This window comes from Dromiciops gliroides, chromosome 4 (genome assembly GCF_019393635.1).
Source record: "Dromiciops gliroides isolate mDroGli1 chromosome 4, mDroGli1.pri, whole genome shotgun sequence".
Classification (NCBI taxonomy): domain Eukaryota; kingdom Metazoa; phylum Chordata; class Mammalia; order Microbiotheria; family Microbiotheriidae; genus Dromiciops; species Dromiciops gliroides.
The window spans coordinates 255,548,408-255,568,394 of NC_057864.1; the positions used below are offsets into that span (position 1 = coordinate 255,548,408).

The window sequence follows — 19,987 nt, forward strand, 5'->3', positions numbered from 1 at the left end:
AATTGTTTCTGTTCTGACTCAAAACTCTGCCCTGACTGATTCTTTTGTGAAGGCAAACTAGGCCATCTTTGACCTCATTTCTTACCTAGCCTTTAACTACTGAATGGGTGTTGCCTCAGACAAACTGAAACCTAGGAAAGACTTTAGCTTAAAAAGGTCAAGGTCTCCCACTGCATCCTGGGCCATCTCCACTTGTCCTGACCTATATCTTGCCACTGCACTTTGATGACTCTGGAGGAGAAAGTGGGGCTGATGACTTTGCACAGCCCTACCTCACTTAAATCCAGTTCACCTGCAAGCCAAGACATCACCTTCCTGATGCCATTGGTCCTCTTGGAGAATGAAGAATGAACAACAACACAGTAATTTCTTGGCGACATCTTTGTAAGGGAGCAAGCACATAGATTGTTCTTACTTCACAGATTAAAAATGGGCCCATACCATGAGAAAACGGCACTGCTGGAACCTGAATCTAGATTGTTTGACTCTGTCCCGTGGTCTGTATATTAAAGATGAAAGGTCCAGGAGTCCAAACCCAGTTACTCAGCCTATAGTATACTTAGCTTCATGACCAAGACACTTAACGAATGTCTCCAGCCTCAGTTTTCTCATCTGTCAAATTTGGATAAAATCTACCTTATCTACCTTACAGACTTGTTTTAAGTATCAAATGAAACAAGGAAGAAGATAAGGAAGAAGGCTTTGAAAAGTTACAAGTGTTTATACAAAGATATGGTGTTATTGTTGCTAAGGAGTGGGCTTGCAGGACCAGGGCCCCTCCTGGTCCAACAAGAAAGGTCAGATCTGAACAGGAAGCTGCATCCTTTCCTCTCTCCGGGCATGTCCCAGGGGCCAGGCAGGGCAGCCAACCATCCTGTTTCTATAAAGAGAGAACTGGGCAATCGGCAAACACTGATGGATGATGGTGATGATGGTGGTAGTTGTAGTGATGTAGGGAAAATTACTTCCATAGTGAAACCACACCCTACCTTATCTGCAGGACCTCCTGCTGGCTGGAGCCACATAACTGAACTAATGAGCAACAAACACTCCTGATGAGTGTTATTCAGTCCTGCCCCTTCCCAGGGCCAGGAAGGCCTGGCACTGCCCCCTGCTCCTTTCCTCTAGGATACATCAGTTCTGTAAGGGGGAACAGTTGCTGTGGATAGGTGAGGTGTGGAGGAAAGGGCTTTTCCTTACATCCCCAAGTCCCTCTTAGGGGATACCATCATTTGCACTATTGGGAAGTATGTCGCAGACCTTCCTCCCCACCCCCACCCCAATCTGACAGAAAAGTTCAGAGGAACCCTGAAGAAAGGAAAGAGATTTACCCAAGAGCCTTTGGGGGTAATCCAGGTTTGTTTCATTTTTCCAGAGAAGGGACAGCAAAGATTCGGGGCCCTAGAAACTCTAAGGGTATTCAGTTGGTGAAAACCCAAAAAGCATCTGCAGAGCTTTGCATTGTACAAAGCAATTTCACAAACTGTCCCATTTGATCTTCACAACATCACACCACCATTTGAAGAAACCCGGGATTATTACTTATTTTACAAGTGGGGAAACTGAGGCAAAGTGAGTTTTTTTTTTTAAGAGGCTTGTTAGTGAACTCAGCTATTTCTTGAGTACCACCTTCACCACGAAAACCTTCATCTCCCTCCAGTTTTTAAAGCCCTTCCACCTTCCCAAAATAAATGAACTTGTAATTATTTTGTATTCACTTATTATATATTCAAGGTGTTTCCACTACCAGAATGTCAGTTCCCTCAAGGATTTTTGTATCCCCATGGTCTAGCACAGGTGGCACATCACAAGTGTTTAATAAATGCTGGTTGCGTGCCTGCCAACCAGTCCAAGGCTTATCATTCCCTTTGACAGACACACATTGAGGGCCCTTCCCTCCCACCTCTCTTGGTCCAAGATGAGGCAAGAGGCTACCACCATTCCTGCCCCTCCCAGTAGAAAGGGAGCTAGGGCTAGGGGGAGATGAGATGGCCCAGAAATGACCCAAAGGAAGAGAACCTAATTCACGGCCTCACTGCTGTTATGTCAGGAAATGAAATCCATCCATGCTTCCATATGTGACCCACCCTATAAAAATAAAATCACACCCAGAATGGCCACCCTGGGAGGAGGCTGTAGACTAAGAGAGGGGAAGAGGAGGGAGATGGATGTGATTCCAGGAACCATGCTGGGCCCCCAGATAATGGGCCTCACACATCCTGTTATGTGTCTATCCCCCACTAAGTATGTCACTGATGGTCACAGACAATGCCCAAGGTCACTGGAAAGCTGGCTGGAGCGGACCATCCCCTGCCAGGTGAAGGGGAACTCTGGGGAATTGGCCATGGTTATAACAACCACCACTCCTATTCTATAGGCCTTTACAGTTTGCAAATCCCCTTCCTTACAACTGCACAGGGGCTCCAGAGCACAGGTATTGTTATCCACATTTTATAGATCAGGAAATTGAAGCTCAAAGGTAAAACAACATGTCCAGAGACACACAGCTTATAAATTTATAGGATTTAAGGCTCAAAGGGAGTTTAGAAATCTAGTCCAACTCCTTCATTTTACAGATAAAGAAACTGAGGCTCAGAGACGTGATGGAACTTACAGAATTATGGACCACAGAATTAGGGACATTTAACGCCACTGAGTCCAATCCCCTTATTTCACAGACAAGGAAACTGAGGCTGAGAGAAGTTAAGTGAGTTGCCCGGTGTAAGTTGTCCACCTAGTAAGTGTCTGAGGTAGGATTTGAACTTGGGTCTCCCTGACTCCAAGTCCAGTGCTCTCTCCACTTAGCCACCTGGCTGCCTCTAACTTCCCCAAAACCACACCAGTGATAATGGCTCACATTTATATGGCACTTTGAACCGTTAACAAAGCACTTGCCTCACAACACTGAGGTAATAGTGCAAATACTGTCCTATTTTACATATGAGGAAATTGAGGTCTAGTGACTTTATCGGGGTCTCTCAGGTAATAAATGTCAAAGACGGGGAACCCAGGTCTCCCGATAGCAAGGCCAATGTTCTTCTCATTATGCCAAGCAGGAAGCAGCATTGGAATACAGGCCATCCGACTCTTTCCATGCCAGGCAGCCTCTCAAGAGAGCCTACACTCCAAATCAAGTCTTCCCATTTGGAATCAACTGCCCTTTTTCAGATAGGAAGGTCAGCAGCCGTTGTCGTGGGTAAGAGACCAAGGCCAGGCTGGGATTGCGCAGCTCCTCTGTCCATTCTTGTTGCTTGTATCTGGGGTTCCTCCATCCTCCATTTCCTCTTCATCACCAAGGATGACTGGGGCTTCTCCAGCTCAGCTGGAGGGAGAGGCGGTGTGGTTTGGCGGAGACATCACTGGGCTTGGCGTCAGGAGACCCGAGTTCCTATCCTGGCCATGTGAAGGTCACTTCATCTCACTAGGCCTTCACTGCCTCATCTGTACCAGCAGCAGTGGTGCTGGCACTGCCACCTTCACAAGGCTGCAATGAGGAGAGCACTTTGTCAAGCCTAAAGCCTTCTAGAAAGAGGAACTCTGTCATTATCAGGGTTTAGGCATGGTGGGGAAACTGAGGCACAAAGAGGGTTGGGAGATGGCTGTACCATCCTGATATTCCCACCCAGGCCCTCAGCTGCTTGGCCTGGAAATGAGATGTAGTTGGATGGGATTGTAGAGGTCATCTGCTCGATCCTCCCTTCCTCACATCCCTCACAGAAGAGGAACTAAAGGCTAGAAATGTCACACGGCCAAGAGCAGAATCCGTATTTGAACCCAGGTCCCAAATGTGAGCCCACCCCCTCCTGCTGTTGCCGCTTTAACCCTGGTTAAATAGGAAGGGCTGCGTATGAGCAATGGAGGCTCAGAGAAAGGAGTGGGGCTGTCAGAAGGGAAACAGGGGCACCTCCCTCGCCCACAGTGCTACCCCCACCTTACTTTGGCCTTACCCACAGCCCCCTTCAAGCCTTAGCTCCCAACCCAATGTGTTAATGCTCTCCACAAATTACTTAGTATTACATTTATGTACATTTCACATTGACTTATTTTAATACATGTTGTTCCCCTCCCTCCCCACTCCCCCCTAAACGAAGGGCCTGTTTCCGCTTTGTCTTTGTATCCCCAGTACCGAGCACAATGCCTGGCACACAGTAGGCACTTAATAAATGCTTGTTTCAGTGAACTACAAATAAGGTTACACAAGCCACATGGAGTTTCCCTTTCTCTATCCAGGGTCCCAGCTGCTGTCCTGTTAGCCAGACTTTAATGGGACCAAGTATCCAGGCAACTTCTGGGCCAGGATCCCTCAAGAGGAGGGTAAGAAATGGTCATAGCCCTTAAGACATAACCCAGAGTTGCCTGGGCTTCCTGGAACAGCCTCCCTCCAAGAGCCTGGCCCCTCCGGGCCTGACCAGAGAAGAGACTTTCCCAATTCCATCCCCTCCCCAGAAAGGAACTCCAACACAAGGGGGACATCATCCACAGAGCCAGGATTTAAAAATAATCATCATCATCATCATAATTAATAAATATGTTAAATAACATTTAAAACAATAAATAGAAAAATAAACTGATAAATAAATCAAAGTACAAAATGCTTCCAAACTGCAACAGAAAAAAAACAGACAGACGGACAGACAGACACCTAATTGAGTAGCTTCAAATGTGATCACAAATGATCTCTTTTCACAGTTCACAGCTTTGCTCCCTCCTCCCAGAAGGCTGGCTCCAGGAGACCCCAAGCCCAGTAGTAAGTATCTTGGTGAACCCCAGCATGCATCAGGGCATGATGCTTCCTGCCCCAGTAGCCTCCAGCAAAGCAGCAGCAAACTCTCTAGAGGGGAGAGTTAGGGAAAATGGATCAAGGAACTGGGAGCAGGAGCCAATGGCTGGAATCTCCTTGGATGGAGACTGAGGAGGAAGAGGAGGACTGTGGGAAGGCACACTCTGGGCCATGATGAGTGGGCCTCTCCCTACAGCGGCAGGTCAGTACTGTTGTGGCGGGTTTTCCGAGAAGTGCCATCATCTCGGGGCAGTGCCCTTTGCAGGCTGGACATTGCTGCAGTCTTTTTAAGGTCAATCACAGCATAGGAATCTGACCGGCGGGTAGGGTGGGCAGGGGGCACTGAAGGACGGAGAGCTGGGGGGCTCTGGTGTTCCTTGGGGCGGTCCCCAGTCCAGCCCTTCAGTTCCACCTGAATGTAGTTCAGCTGTCGCGGTGGTTCTGGGCCTGGGCGGCGGAAGTCAAAGTTGAATACGCGGGGAGACCCCCTGCGGCGGGACAGCGGCACAGGGAAGTTGATGTGACTTCGGGGGGCAGCCCGAGCATTTATGTAGTTCTGGAGTGGGGTCTCGTCCTCATCACCACCATCAGGGTAGCCATTTGAGGAAGGGGTCAGCCCATCCCTGGAGTCCCCATCTTCCTCGTCTCCTGGCTGGTGAGCCTGGCTCTCCCACACAGGTGGCAGTGAAGGCAGGTTCTCATAGTGCAGCAGAGCTGCCCGCCGCTGCGAGAAGCCATTCCAGCTCAGCTCCTCTTGGCTCAGTCTCCAGTTGCCACCACGAGGCAGCCCCGCCCCAGTGAGGTTCTCATATGTACACTTGGGCTGGGCCAGACATTCAGCCGGGCACTCGTTATTGTTGTTGTGGGCTGGTCCACCCTGCTGGCCAGAGCAGAGGGGCCCCCCACATTCTGACCCAGGGCTGCCACAGTAACCCTGACACTTCACCACATGACGGAGTGTGGAGCTTGGGTCCAGGACAAACTTCACCTGACCTGGCTGCAGGAAGACCTTGGGGTCTCGGCTGTCTAGGACACAGCTTCGAGCCCTGGAGGGGAAGCCTACCCGGCCCTCAGGCAAGGGCTGCAGGCAGCGCCGGCCCCTTCTGTCTTCCTCGTTTCCAGGTGTGTTGACATAGGTGTGGGACTGTGGGGAAAAAAAGCAGATGAATGAAACCAGAGGAGAGCTGAGAGGGGCCAAAGGGGGAAAGAGACAAGGACCAGATCCATAATTTCATAGGGATAGGGAACTCCCTCCACAAACACAGGTTGGCACCCTCCCCACTCTGCAGTCTTTAGTCTTAGAGTTTCCCAGAACACCAAGAGTTTAAGTGACTTAACCAGGTCCACACAGCAGTATGTGTTGGAGGCGGGACTTGAACTCAGGTCTTCCTGGTTTCTAGTCAGACTCTCTAACCACTATATTATGATGCCACCAAAAACTGAACAGAAAAGGGGGGGGGGGAGGGCGGGAGAGAGGGAGAAGCAGCACCAAAAGCCAGGGAGTAGAGGGATGGAGCGGGGTCAGAAAGAGAAAGCTGTCATCTTCTCCGGCTCCAAAGCCTCCAATAAAGCCCCCTCTCCTCTTCTCCCCTCCCCTCTCCCAAGGTTCCCAGTGGAGAGAACAGCCAAGCTCCCTCGGTGCTTCCTAACCCTGCTCCCACCCATGAACCCAAAGCAGGAGTTTAGCAGCAGTTCAGATCAGCACATACCTGCTCCTCCGGGGCAATAAGGGCATGGGTAGACTCTTCTCCAAGGGAAGAGTGTCGCAAGCTGCTCATAGAGGCAGGGCGAGGGGTGGAGTATGGTGGGCCATCCCCAGGGAAGCTTGGGAAGCCATTGGAAAAGCCAGACACAGTGTAGCCCAGAGCTGGAAGGAGGAAGAGGACACGCCAAGGTCAGGGCTCAAAGCAACCATGAGTCATTTCCCAGACAAGTATCCCTCCATCATATGGTGCCATCATATGCTGCCAAACATTAATCTTCCTCATGCAGGGTTCTAGTCAGTAGGTAAAAAGTTTTCAGTAGCTCCCTATTACCCACCTACCAAGTAAAGTTCAAACTCATCTGCTGGGGATTTAAAGCACTCCAGGATCTGGTGCCACTAGACAACCCCAGCTTTGTGCTTATTACTTCCTTCTGCAGAGTCTATGGTCCAATCAAACTCCAGAATACACCTTGACCCTTCCCACTCTCATTCCTTGGCTCATGCTTTTTTTTCTACCTGCAATGTCTTCCTATCCAAATTTACCCACCAAACTCTCCTCTGCTCTTTAAAGCTCACTACAAGCCCACCTCCAACACAAAGCCTTTTCCAAACCACCCAGCTGACAAATGATCTCTCTCCTCTTCACTCCCAAAACAAGAGTCATTAGTTCTGCACACTCTAGGCACTTTGGGGTGGGAGAGGATCTGTGACTGTTCTCTATTAACAAAAAGAAATCTCAGTAAGGAAACTCACTATACCAAAATCAATCTATCATAGCTCTATGACTTCTAGTCACAGAAGAATTGCCTGGAGCACTGAGAGGTTGAGTGATTTGCTGTGGGTCACACAGTCCAGAGATATACCCCACCCAAGATGGGACCTGGGTATTCCTGACCCCAACAACAGCCCTCCATCCAGTCAGTATCAGGCCATCTCACTTAAGAAATGCTTATTGGGGCAGCTAGGTGGCGCAGTGGACAGAGCACTGGCCCTGGAATCAGGAGTACCTGAGTTCAAATCCGGCCTCAGACACTTAACACTTACTAGCTGTGTGACCTTGGGCAAGTCACTTAACCCCAATTGCCTCACTAAAAAATAAAAACAAAAACAAAAAAAAGAAATGCTTATTAATGGACCAACTGAACAGCCACACCTACATTTATAGGGCATTTCACACTGTATGTCATATGTACATATCTTGTCTTTCAGTGAGCTCCTCAGAGCACTTAGCATAGTGCCCTGCACATAGTAGGCACTTAATAACTGTTTATTAATTAATTAACTAATCAAGGGGAGGACAGGCACATTCCACAGCTGCCCCGGCCCACCATAACTGCACGGCATTATTGTGCTCAGTAAGGGATAACAATAGTCCACAGGCAAATGGTGCTTTGTGGTTTATGATGCACTGTGGGTTTTGGAAAGCTTTTGGTCGGACAACACATCTAAAAGCAAGCAGAAGAGGATTTATGGTTCACATTTTACAGATGCAGAAACTGAGACTCATAAAGCTTAGGTGACTTGCCACGGTCACACCGGAAGAGTTAAAGGTGGAACTTAAACCCAGGCCTCCCAACTCCAAATGCAATGCTCTTTCCACTGCCCCACAGTGGCAGGTGCTTGTTGAATGAGGGGTAAATAAAGATCTGGTGCCCCACCTCTCCAGAAACCCATACCGGGGAGAGATGGCAGCTAAGAAAGGTACAGGTGGCTGGGACCCAGTTTCATACACAGAGAAAGGAGGAAGAGGAGTTCTAGGATGCGGTTACCATGGAAACCCCTCCCCCCCCCTTCCCAACCATCAGTTAGGACAGAGCATTTCACAGCTGGGCCTGTGTACTGTGTTGCTGGGCTTCCTCCAAGTTCATCCTTCCCTGCCCCCTCCCCAAAGCACATGGATGTGAGGGGTTGAGCAGGGCCTTACCATTGGCAGCATGGGGGGTCTGGGGCAGGCCCATTTCGGTTGAGTGGCTGCTTCGGGTGACAATGACCGGCTCTTCCATCACGCTGATGCTGTTGCACTGCATGAGATCCTGCAGGAGGTTGAAGAGCTCCTCAGCCCGAGAGCACTTGAATGCAAAGATGCCTGTCCAAGTAGAGAAAGAGAGCATGTTACTTGTGGCTGTGTGACTCTGGACAAGTCACTTCATTTCCCTGTACCTCAGTTTCTTAATTTGCAAAATGGAAACAACATATGCACTGCCTCATATGTTCTTGTAAGGGAAGCATTTACTGTACCTTCATATGTCAATGTCAAGCCGCTGGGATTCTGCTGGACTGGGAACTCCCTCCACCAATGCAGGTAGCAACTCAGCTCGAACTTACAATCTTAGAGGGGTGCCTGAGGCTCAGAAGGGTCAGTGAAGGGGCTTGCCTGTGAGGTGGGGTTCAAACCCAGGTTTTCCTGACTACAAGTCCAACACCCCTGCTCACATCACACTGGCCTCGCATCAATCTTAAAAGCATTCTTTAAATGGGAATTATCAATGAGGATTCTCTGGACTTCTGCTGCCTTCTAGACAATCATGGCTAGAGAAGGGACAGGCTGACCACAGAAGTTTTCCCGACACATGCTAAGTATGGAGTTCAATATATTTGTGATGTAAACCAAGGATTCTTAACCTGAGGTCCAGGGATAGACTGCAGGGTATATAAGTACTTGGATTGGGAGGGGGGGGGCACGCAAAGAATCACACCTTTATCTTTAGTAACATTGCTTTCCTTTGTAATTTTCTGTATTTTATTTTATGCATTCCAAAACATTATTTTGAGAAGGGGTTCACAGGTTTCAATGGAGTGCCTAAAGGCTTCATGACACAGAAAGGTGAAGAACTCCTGATGTCCTGATGTAGACGATAGGACTACAAACCACTCATATCATAGTGACACGGCATCTGAATACTGCCCTCCCTCCACATACCCCCACCAACCCCCCAGCACCCAGTGTTCCTAGAGGGGCCACACCTAGAAAGCGTCACATGCAACTCTAAAGATCTAATAGCCATAACTCCCTGACACCCAATCGGCTGCCTGAAAGAGACCCCACCTCCAAATCATAGCAACAATCACCATCCCAGCCCTCCTAAGGAAAGAGGACACACATGACACTGGAGAGTTACTTGTCCTGAATGCTATGCCATTTTCACTGGGGTAAGGAGTGGGGAGGGAAGAAATAAAATCAGACAGGAAAAGTATGCCAAATACCATCTGCCCATACATATGTAGTGCCCCTGACTTCTCTTTACCCACTGGACTTAATCAATCAGTCTCCATTTCGTCGACTGTTTACCAGCTCTTCCGAGCACCTCCATGGCGGGAGGACAAATTGGAAGGGGGAGGAGAAAGGAAAACACCTTGTGACCTGGGTGGGCTGGACTTAGCGGCTGGCGCTTCCCTCACTACATCCAATGGGAGACAATGTCCTCCCTCCCTGATCCACTCCATCCTTGAGAGCTGGGAAGAACCCTGGAGGCCTTCTAGTCAGACTCGTTCATTTTATTTTATTTTGCATCAGAGACACTAGTTTATTAAAGTCATGGTGCACAAAAATCTGAGGCCTTCGACATTGCCTCCCCTACCACTGTTTTCTTTTGCTTGCTGCCCTTGAGCCCATGGGCTGCGGTCAGTTTGGCCTCTTCCCCAAGAGATGGCGATGGAGGCTCCATCCAGCCCCTACTTCCTCTTTCCATCCAGTCTTCCCTTCTTTTGCCACTTCGAGCCACTCATTTTATAAATGAAGAAACAGAGGAGGAGAGAAAGAATCCCCAAGATCATACACAGTGAGCGACAGAGCAGAGATTCAGGCCTAGGCTCTCTAGCTCCAGCTCCAGGGCTCTTTCCATCATGCCCTGCTGCCCAGCAAATCCTCCCTCATCTTCTGGGGCATCTCAGAGCCTGACCTGGGAGAAGTGATCTCCCTGCCTTGTCTTAATCCAACTCCTAATGCACACGGCAAGGGAGCTCCGATCTCCCTTGCCCACAGACACAGCGCTCCCACATCCCCGAGATGTGGAGGCAGCTCGGAATCTGGCTGTTTCCCTCAAGAGGGAACTATGGAATACCTACATGATCACAGCCTGGGACTGGGTTAAACCACCTCAGGGAGTGAGCCAGGCAAAGCCACAGAAATGGCCCAAAGGTGCAAACAAACTAGTTCAGCATCCTCCATGAACCCCAAAGCTTTCATGCACTACCGACGTGGCTGTGGAGTAACATCTTGAGTTTTCTTTTGCCAGCGTCTATAAAGGAGATGATGAGAATAACCATGGCAAAGTGAGGCCTAAGAGGCTGGGGGTGGGGGTGTATTTTAGGGGTGGAAAACAGACTAAACCTGAGGAAGCTCCTTCTTCTGATGGAGATTAGCAGCTGTTCTAAATACAGTTAAGAGTCTTAGAGAGGTATCTGGGGCACAGACGGGGTCAGTGAATTGTCCGGTGTCACACAGCCAGTATGTGTCAGAGGTACAATGGAGGTCCTTCCAACGTGTGAGATACTACCACAGCTTACACCGCCATAAAGTTGTAGAGTGTTAAGGGAAGAGATGTTAGGACCCAGACTTAGAGCTGGAAGGGACCCTGAAGATCACCAAATTCAAAGCCAATCTCCCCCTACCCCTGTTCAGGAGGGGAAACTGAGGTGCAGAAAGGTGACCCACAGGGAGTAAGTAGCAGAGACAGAATTGGAACTTGGGTCTTTGAACTCCAGAATTGGTTCTCTTTCCACTATACCACTCTCCTTCATTTTGTGCAGTCTTTGCACACAACACAATGAACACATTCCCAAACATTCCCCAAAAAAATATTTTTAAAAGAAGCATCAGGGGGCAGTTAGGTGGTGCAGTGGATAAAGCACTGGCCCTGGATTCAGGAGTACCTGAGTTCAAATCCAGCCTCAGACACTTGCCACTTACTAGCTGTGTGACCCTGAGCAAGTCACTTAACCCCCATAGCCCCGCCAAAAAAAAAAAAAAAAAAGAAGAGGCATAAAACCCCAGAACTAGTATCCTCACTAGATCAGCAGCCTTGCAAAGGATAGATGGGCATGAGACACCCAAATGCTGGTCTACCAGGAAAGAAAGAAGAAAGCCTTCCTAGATTTCATTAAGCAGGAGGTCATTACCTGGAGCCCAGGCACTTGTGGGGTTTTGTTGTTGTTGTTGTTGTTTTATATTTTTATAGAAAAACCTGAAAAGACTTACATGAACTGATGCAAAATGAAATGAGGAAAACCAGGAGAACATTATACAATAAAATTGTAACAATGATCAATAGCGAGAGACTTAGATGCTCTGATTAAGATAATAATCCAAGACAATTCCAAAGGACCCATGATTCGACCCACCTCCAGAGAGAGAACTGATGAACTGTGAGTGCAGAATAAAGCCTGCTATTTTTTTTTTTTTTGGTGAGGCAACCGGGGTTAAGTGATTTGCCCAGGGTCACACAGCTAGTAAGTGTTAAAGTGTCTGAGGCCAGATTTGAACTCAGGTCCTCCTGAATCCAGGGCCGGTGCTCTTTCCACTGAGCTACCTACCTGCCCCTAAAGCCTGCTATTTTTAAAACTTTTGTAATTTTTATTATTTTATTTTGTTTGCATTTTTTTTGCAACCCAGCTACTATGAAAATGTTTTGTATGACCTCACACGTATAATCAAAATCAAACTGCTTGGGACAGAGGGAAAGAATCTGGAACTCAAAAGTTTAAAAAAATGATTGTTAAAAATTTTTTACATATAATTGGGAAATACTTAATGAAATAAAAATAATTTTTAAAATATTTTGATAAGCATATAATTGGTTTTCTTCTTAAGAAGGGGTTCCCAGGTGTAACCAGCCCACCAAAGGGATCCATGATACAAAAAAGTTGTGCTATAAGGCTGTGTCTCCTCTCTCTCACTTATAACTCCAGCCCCTCACAACTGCTACTCTCTGCCAAGAGGTCACAGGGCAGCCATGGCTCTGGCTGGTCAGTCACACCCACCCACCAGCAGCCCTGACTTCCTCCCTGAGACCACCATTCCCTTTTACTCAGAGCTAGGCTTTGATTCCAGGCTTTCTGACTCCGAGCCACGTGGAGATGGCCCAATGACAGCTCTGCTCTGTATCCCCACACCTCTGCAGACTGTGGTCTACCTCAGCTAGGGTCCCCAGGTCCCAGGTCCAGGAGAAGCAGGCCGAGAACAGAAATGTGCCCATGCGGCCATGAGAAGAGAAAGTGGTGCTCACCCTGTCCTGTCTGGCAGCGTCGGCCGCTCTCAAAAGAGAAGAGGTTGGAATCGAAGCCATATCGCCGCAAGCAGAGGTAGGGCCACCGCACAGCATCCCGCCTGTGGAGGTGCAGCACCAGCTCCCTCTGGGTTAGCTCCATCACCCCAGAGCCCAGCTCCATCCCTTCATCATCCACGTTTATTACCTGGGTGTTGGGGAAAGACCAAGTTGGGAGAGCATGGAAAAAGTCACTAGAGCAAAGGAGGAAGCGATCATGGGCTAGCAGAGAGATTCTAAGGACCAATCTTGGGAATCAGAAGTGAAAGGGACCTTACGTGTATCACAGCACCATAAATTGTTAGAGCGAGACGGGGCCTTCAACGTCACTGGAACAGAAATTTAGAGCTGGAGGGACCCAGAGGCCATCAAGTCCAACTCTCTCATTTTACAAATGAGGAAACAGAGAAGTACAGTGACTTACCCACAGTCACACAGCTAGTGAAAAGGAGAGCCAAGACTAAAACCCATGTGTTCTGACTCTAGATCTGGTCCTCATTTACTACACACACCACTGCTTTTCAAGAGAACTGAGTTCTAGTACCAGCTATGACTGACTCGCTATGTGGCTCTGGGCAAATCGCTTCCCCTCTTCAATTTGGCTTTTGCTTAAAATGAAGACCCCTGGACTAAATTAAAGAGAGTCTTGGACTAAATTATTTTTAAGGTCTTATCCAATTCTGGCCATCAAGGGTTTTAGTGTGGAAATATGATACAATTCCATGAAAAGAAAGAACAGTGGGTTTGGAACTAGAGGGAGTAAGGTCAAATCTTGGCTTTCTACCTATTATCTGTGGAACTCTGGGCCAAATACAACTTTTCTGGGCCTTAGTTTCCTCCTCTGTAACATTAAGAGGCTGGATGAGATTATTTCTAAAGTCTCTTCCATTGATAATATTTTGTGATTCTAGGATCTTAAGCCTCAGTCTTCCTCACATGTCCCATTGCCAAGGGTGCAGGGTGGAAATTCAGAGGCTTTTTTTTTTTTTTTGGAGGGGGAATTGGGTCAAGAAGGAGATAAAGACAAAAGCAGAAAGAAGTATTGACTGTCTCCTCCCCAAAGCTGCACTCCTTTGAAACAAGGGCTCCCCCTTCAGATGGGTAGTAAAGCAAGTCCTAACTTCAATGGCCACTAGGAATGGGAAGGGGGCTCCTCCTACAGGTAGAAGAGAGTTCTTTGGTTCCTATACGAGCCAACAACAGTCACTTCCTCTTGTGGGGCTGAATCATGCCTTGATTCTGGAGCACCTCCAATGAATGCTGGCCCAAGAGGTTCCCCCAGGAATGGGAAGAGGCAAGTGGAGGTAGGAGAAGGAAGGGTGGTGAGAAGCATAGGTACCTTAAATTTAGTAGGATGGTTGTTTGGTACACTGTCTCTGTAGAGGCAACCGAGGCAGCTTCCCATGATGTCAGAACAGCTGGTCAGCCCTGGGAGGAAAATACAGGACAGGGGCAGTAAGCAGATCCTGAGGCAGAGTCCCAGAATACACTCTGTTCCTGGGGATGGAATCCTAAACAAAATGTAAAGGCAGCTGGGTTTTCCACACCCTGTGTCTCTGCTTCTCTGGTTCAATCCAGCAAGCATCTGTTGTGCCAAGCACTGTGCTAGGTGCTATGGATACAAAGGCAAAATAAGAAACAGCTCCTGACCTCACAGATCTTACATGCTTGTTTGTTTGTTTTTATCAACATAAGGAACTCCCAGTGAAAGAACTCCATCTACCAATGCAGATCGTTACCTTCTTTGCAAATTCCAGAGGGCTGAGTGGCCAGAGGACTCTGAGAGGTTAAGTGACTTGCCAAGAGTCACACAGCCAGAATGTGTCAGAGGTGAGCTACTTGCCTCCAGAGCTGGCTCTCTATCCAATGGAGAGAATTCTACCAAGTGGGGAATAAAGGTTTAAAAGTCTAGATACTTTTGTATTTGTTCATACATGCCCGTTTTGTTTTTGTCCATCTCTCCCTGCCCTATGAGACTTGGGCACTGCTTCTCTGGCCCATCCAGCCCTATAAAACCCAGTCATGGGCCACCAGAAATGCTTACAGAGCAGACCCAGTTTTTCACTCCTTCCTTAGTTTCCAGAATGGAAGGATCCAGGTTGACTGAAACAAATATTAGACCCCATGAACAAGGGAAAGGGATGAAGGAGAAGCAAGGTGGGAGGGGACTACAAATGCCAAAACCACTTCTTCAATGAAATCTTCCCTGAAATGCTCAGCTCAAAGTGAGATCAGCCCTCACATTTCTCTTATTATTTTGCCAGGAGCTCTTCTCTGCCCTAATAACCTATTCCATTATATCCCAATCAGGTCCATGTAAACATTTCTGCATCTGAAAGATCTTTGTTTTCCCGGGATCTAGCACAGTGCCCCTCCCTGCCCCCTCCCCCCCACACACACACACAGAAGGTGCTCAATAAATCCTTAATGAACTGAATTATAATGTAAACCCAAGCCTGGAACTAAGCTAGAATAGATTGAACCAAGAGAATAGACAAGTGAGGAACTTGGACTCCAAGCTGAAAGGTCACTGGCAGATAATAAGTATTATCTGTGTGACTAACATCCCCCCTGTTTCCACCCTAAAGTTTTATTTTAATTGGTAAAGCTTTGAGCATCAAATCCTGAGTATTCCTCCCATTCCTGCTCACTGCCCTCTCCTTGGAATTCTTACCTCACCCAGGCCATTGGGAAGCTGACCACGGGAAGGGGACGGGAGAGGACTCCCACTTTATCCCCACAATCCTCAGTGGGGCATCATGGTAGCCATCTTGCAGAGATGTCACCCAGGCTCCATCTGGGACAGGCCCAGAGTTCACCTGGCAAAGGAGACAATGGGACAGCAGTTTCAGCCAGAGATCTTTTGTTCCTAGCCCAGAAGTTATGATTATCAAGGAAACCACCTTGTTCTCTGCCTCCCATCTGTACCAGGTACCAGTGGAATAGAAATACCACTGGAGAGACTAAGAAGACAATAGGGCGAGAAAATCTGCCCAAATCTCAGACTCCTAGAGGTGGAAAGGTTAGGGGAAGAAGAGAGAACTGCACTGCCACAGGTCAGTCTGGGGTCTCTTTAGAAAACTTCTCTGGAGCCCCTCTGCATCTTATTGTTATAAAAACCATCATTCAACTTGTCAAAGAGCTTTTGCAAAATAGGTAAGGCAGGGGGGTGGCTAGGTGGCGCAGTGGATAAAGCACCGGCCCTGGATTCAGGAGTACCTGAGTTCAAATCCGGCCTCAAACACTTGACACTTATTAGCTGTGTGACCCTGGGCAAGTCACTTAACAACCCCCCCCCATTGCCCCGCCAAAAACAAACAAACAAACAAACAAAAAAGGGGGTAAGGCAAGGATTATCTGCTTCTTATGGAGAGACACGGTTTCCTTCCAATTCCATTTTCTGGAGCCCTATAAAGGTGCTCCCTTATTTAGAATATTGTAGTGCCTGGGTCCTGTGGCCACGGGACCAATAGTACATCTGAATCTCAGAGCACGCAAGTCCTAGACATTTGTAAAGGGGAAAGGGAATAAGTATTTCTATAGAACCTACTATATGCTGGGCACTGTGCTTTCTAAAAACTGAGGCAAACAGACAAAATTACTTGCCCCAGATCACTACAGCTAGTTTCTGACCTCGGGTCGGTCTTCCTGACTCCAGGGAAAAGCCAACTGAATGGGAGGAGAGGAAAATAGCCCCCAAACCCTCAGCCTGCTGAAATTGCACCCTCTTGTTTGATCAGTTTGTCATAGAACAGAGCTATAAGGTACGTTCAAGATCATCCAGCTCGAGCTAGATGTAATCTGTAACATTGTTCCAAAAGGGACAATTGAGATCTGTAATATTGTTCCAAATGAGCAAATGACTTCCTCCAGGTCACACAATGACAGTAACAGAGCTAGGAATCAACTTCAGAGCTTGACTCCAAATCTAGTGTTCTTTCCATCACACTCAACAACATAAATCACAAGAAATACTTTGTTTTCTAAATCAATCCAATTCCTAACTGTAACAAACATGCTTTTAGACTATTTCTGTTCTGAGACTGACCTTGCCTATGCCCAACTGTCTCCCAAAATTTCTGGGCAACCTACCTGGCTCCTCCATGAGCCCTTCTGCCCTGCAGAGAGGGAGAGATAAGGATGGTTACCTAGTGAAACTTGCCAGGCAAGATGATCCATGGTCCCATTGGGTAATAATAACAAGGTAAGGGAAAGAGAACAGTAAAAAGGAGCCTGGCATTTGAGTCTTTACCCCGACTAGCTGCATAGACCTTAGCCAAGTTACTTTTCTTCTCTAGGCCTCAGTTGCTTCCTTTGTTGGATGAACTTAAGTCCCTTCCAGTTCTAGCACGCTATGTTTCATATTCTAACACTATGTTCTAAAGTTCCTTCTAGCCCTTTCATTTTATGTTGTTTTCAGACATTCCATGTTCTAAAGTCTATGTCAGTCCTGCCTTTCCATCTCCAACATTCCAAACTGTGTTCTAACATTCTATGTTCCGATGACAGTCTTATGTTCTGTACTCCAACATTCCTTGACCAAGGTGTCAATCACGCCAGTAACCAGAACCAATTAAAATGTAATCAGAAAACATTTTAGCAAAATAAGTAAAATAGCATAAAACACAGACATCATCATGTTTTAAAATTAAGTCAATACGTGGGCAACAGGGATCCTTATGAATGGTTCAGTGGCCCCCTTTCTATTTGAGTTTGTTACTACTGTTCTAAGGCACATTCCAGTCCTGGCATTCTATGGTCTTATGGTTTAACATTCTATGTTCTGAGGTCCCTTCCAATTCTATCATTCTATGTTTGTTCTAACATTACATGTCCCCAGGCCCCCTTCCAGCTCTGCTAATCTGTGTTTCCTGTAACATTCTATGTTTTCAGCTCTCTTCCAGATTTGCCATTCCATCTGTTTGTTCTCATGTTCTAGGTTCAGGGATCCCTTCCAGCTCTGCCATTCTACCTATGTCTGTTCTAACATTCTAGGTTCAGGGATCCCTTCCAGCTCTGCCATTCTACCTATGTCTGTTCTAACATTCAAGGTTCAGGGATCCCTTCCAGCCCTGCCATTCTATCTATGTCTGTTCTAACATTCTAGGTTCACGGATCCCTTCCAGCTCTGCCATTCTATCTATGTCTGTTCTAACATTCTAGGTTCACAGATCCCTTCCAGCTCTGCTATTCTACCTATGTCTGTTCTAACATTCAAGGTTCAGGGATGCCTTCCAGCCCTGCCATTCTATTTATGTCTGTTCTAACATTCAAGGTTCACGGATCTCTTCCAGCTCTGCCATTCTACCTATGTCTAACACTATGTTATAAGACCCCCCTCCGACCCGACAATCCTTGCTGTCTGCTCTCTCGGTCTGTGATTTGAGGCCCCTCTGGCCCAGGCAGCCCCTGCTCCACTCTTCCCTCAGTCTGAGCTCCGAGGCCCCTCCAGTCTCCCTCCCAGCCTCCCCCGCCCCTTCCCCAGCAGGGGCGAGTGTCAGCTCTGAGACCTGAGGAATGTAGGAGGCCGGCCGGCTGGACGCCTGCGGCTACGGTGGTGCTCACCCAGCTGGGGCCAGGCCGGGCAGGGAGATCCCGGGGTGGGGGTGGGGTGGGGGTCCTCCCCGCGCCCGGGCCCGCAGGGATGCCCACAGGGATGCCCGCAGGGACCGGGGGGAGGGACGGGGGCGGGTCCTTCCTCCCTCCGTGGTCTCAGAGCCCAGGCCCGGCTCCTCCACAACTCAAGGCCAAGGGCAGCTCCCCGAGGGCGGAGAGGAGGAGGAGGAGGAGGAGGGGGCGGCCCCGGCCCGGCGCGCCCTGGACTCACATCGCCCCGCAGTCCAGGCGGAGCCAGGGGCCCCGCTCCCGGCTCCTGGGTCGGGTCGGGTCGGGTCCGGTTCCAGCGCCGGTTCCAGCGCCGGCCCCAGAGCGGAGGCCTGCCCGCCCCGCCCCTCCCCTCCCTCAGCAGCAGCCGCCGCCGACGCCGCCGCTACCACCACCGACGCCGCTGCCGCAGCCGCCGCTGGGGTCAGAGGTCGCCCCGACCGTACCAACGAGATGCGATCGGCCAGCCCAAGGCTCAGAGAGCGGAGCGCAGCCTGGAAGGTCTCCCTCTAGAGGACAGGGCGGCGGCTGCAAGAAGCGAGGAGGGTGGGAGGCCGCCAGAGGGCGCTCGGGGCTGAGCCAAAAAGCGTTCATTAAGACTTACATAGCGCCTTATTGTTGGGGAAGAGCTTTACAAATACTGATTTATATTCACAACCCTGGGAAGGAGGTGTTCTTATTATCCCCATTTTACAAAGGCGGAAAATGAGGCAGTCAAAGGTGAAGTGACTTGCCCAGGGCCACACAGCTGGCTAGGCACGGTGGTGGGGAGGAGGCGTGGAATAACTGGGAAAGGCCTCCCGCTGGGATTTGATAAGAGTCTTAAAGGAAGCCAGGAGGCAAAGGGAAGCAGGGAAATCATCCCAGACATGGGGGCAATCGATGATAAGATGTAGGGATGCCGTGTATTATGAGAAGAACATAAAAGGACACCAGTATTGCTGGATTCTGGAGGGGGATAAAATGTAAGAAGACTGGAAAGGTATCAAAGGGTAGGTTGTGAAGGGCTTTGAATGCCAAAAAAAGAGGGCTTTATATTGAATACTGGAGGTAATAGAGAGTATATGATAATGTGCAGGAATAGGGATGTATGGGGTGTTTGGGGGTGCAAGGGCTTGCTAAGCTATTTCAGGGCTGCTCATCTACCTTCAGAGTCTACACAACTCTCACCTGTGGCTCCAAGGAGCTGTAGCATGCACAGTGTATGCCACACCCAGATAAAATCATCTGGGCAGACAAGCTAAACCAGGTTGAGGGTAACTGACAGGCCTCAAACCCATTGGTGAATTAGGGGGATGTCTACACCAAGCATGGGAAGACATCCCAAGGCAGAATGAGAGGATGAGAGCAATTTTTTTCCAACGACCATGAAGGCAGCTGAAGCAAGCACTGTGGGGTGTTTAGAGCTTGATCAGACATTGAACTGCATCCCAGGCCTTTGCTACTTGTCCTGACTTTTATCTTGCCAATGGACTTTGATGACTCTGGAAGAGAAAGTGAGGCTGACAACTTGGTGCAACTTTGCCTTATTTAAATCCAAGTCAAGACAGCACCCCATGATGTCATTGGTTCACGTGGAACACGAAAGATGAACACCAGTAGAATCACCAGAATAGATTGAGACAGACCTCCATT

The 19,987-nt window shown here is 48.5% G+C and overlaps 1 protein-coding gene across 2 annotated transcripts; it reads right to left on the reverse strand.

Moving 5' to 3' along the window:
* Positions 1–240: 240 nt before the first annotated feature.
* On the reverse strand, positions 241–18,706 carry FRS3 (fibroblast growth factor receptor substrate 3). 2 transcript variants are annotated; one of them, XM_043962776.1, is made up of 8 exons: positions 18,576–18,699; positions 16,841–16,866; positions 15,423–15,567; positions 14,088–14,176; positions 12,710–12,896; positions 8,410–8,571; positions 6,490–6,647; positions 241–5,924 (listed from the first exon to the last, which is right to left on the reverse strand). In XM_043962776.1, the coding sequence occupies exons 4-8, from the start codon at positions 14,151–14,153 to the stop codon at positions 4,971–4,973; spliced, it is 1,527 nt and encodes a 508-aa protein (XP_043818711.1). In that variant the 5' UTR covers positions 14,154–14,176; positions 15,423–15,567; positions 16,841–16,866; positions 18,576–18,699; the 3' UTR covers positions 241–4,970. The 2 variants fall into 2 exon arrangements, with proteins under 2 accessions (XP_043818711.1, XP_043818712.1); XM_043962777.1 differs by lacking the exon at positions 16,841–16,866 and having other exon boundaries at positions 18,576–18,706.
* Between the last annotated feature and the right edge of the window lie 1,281 nt (positions 18,707–19,987).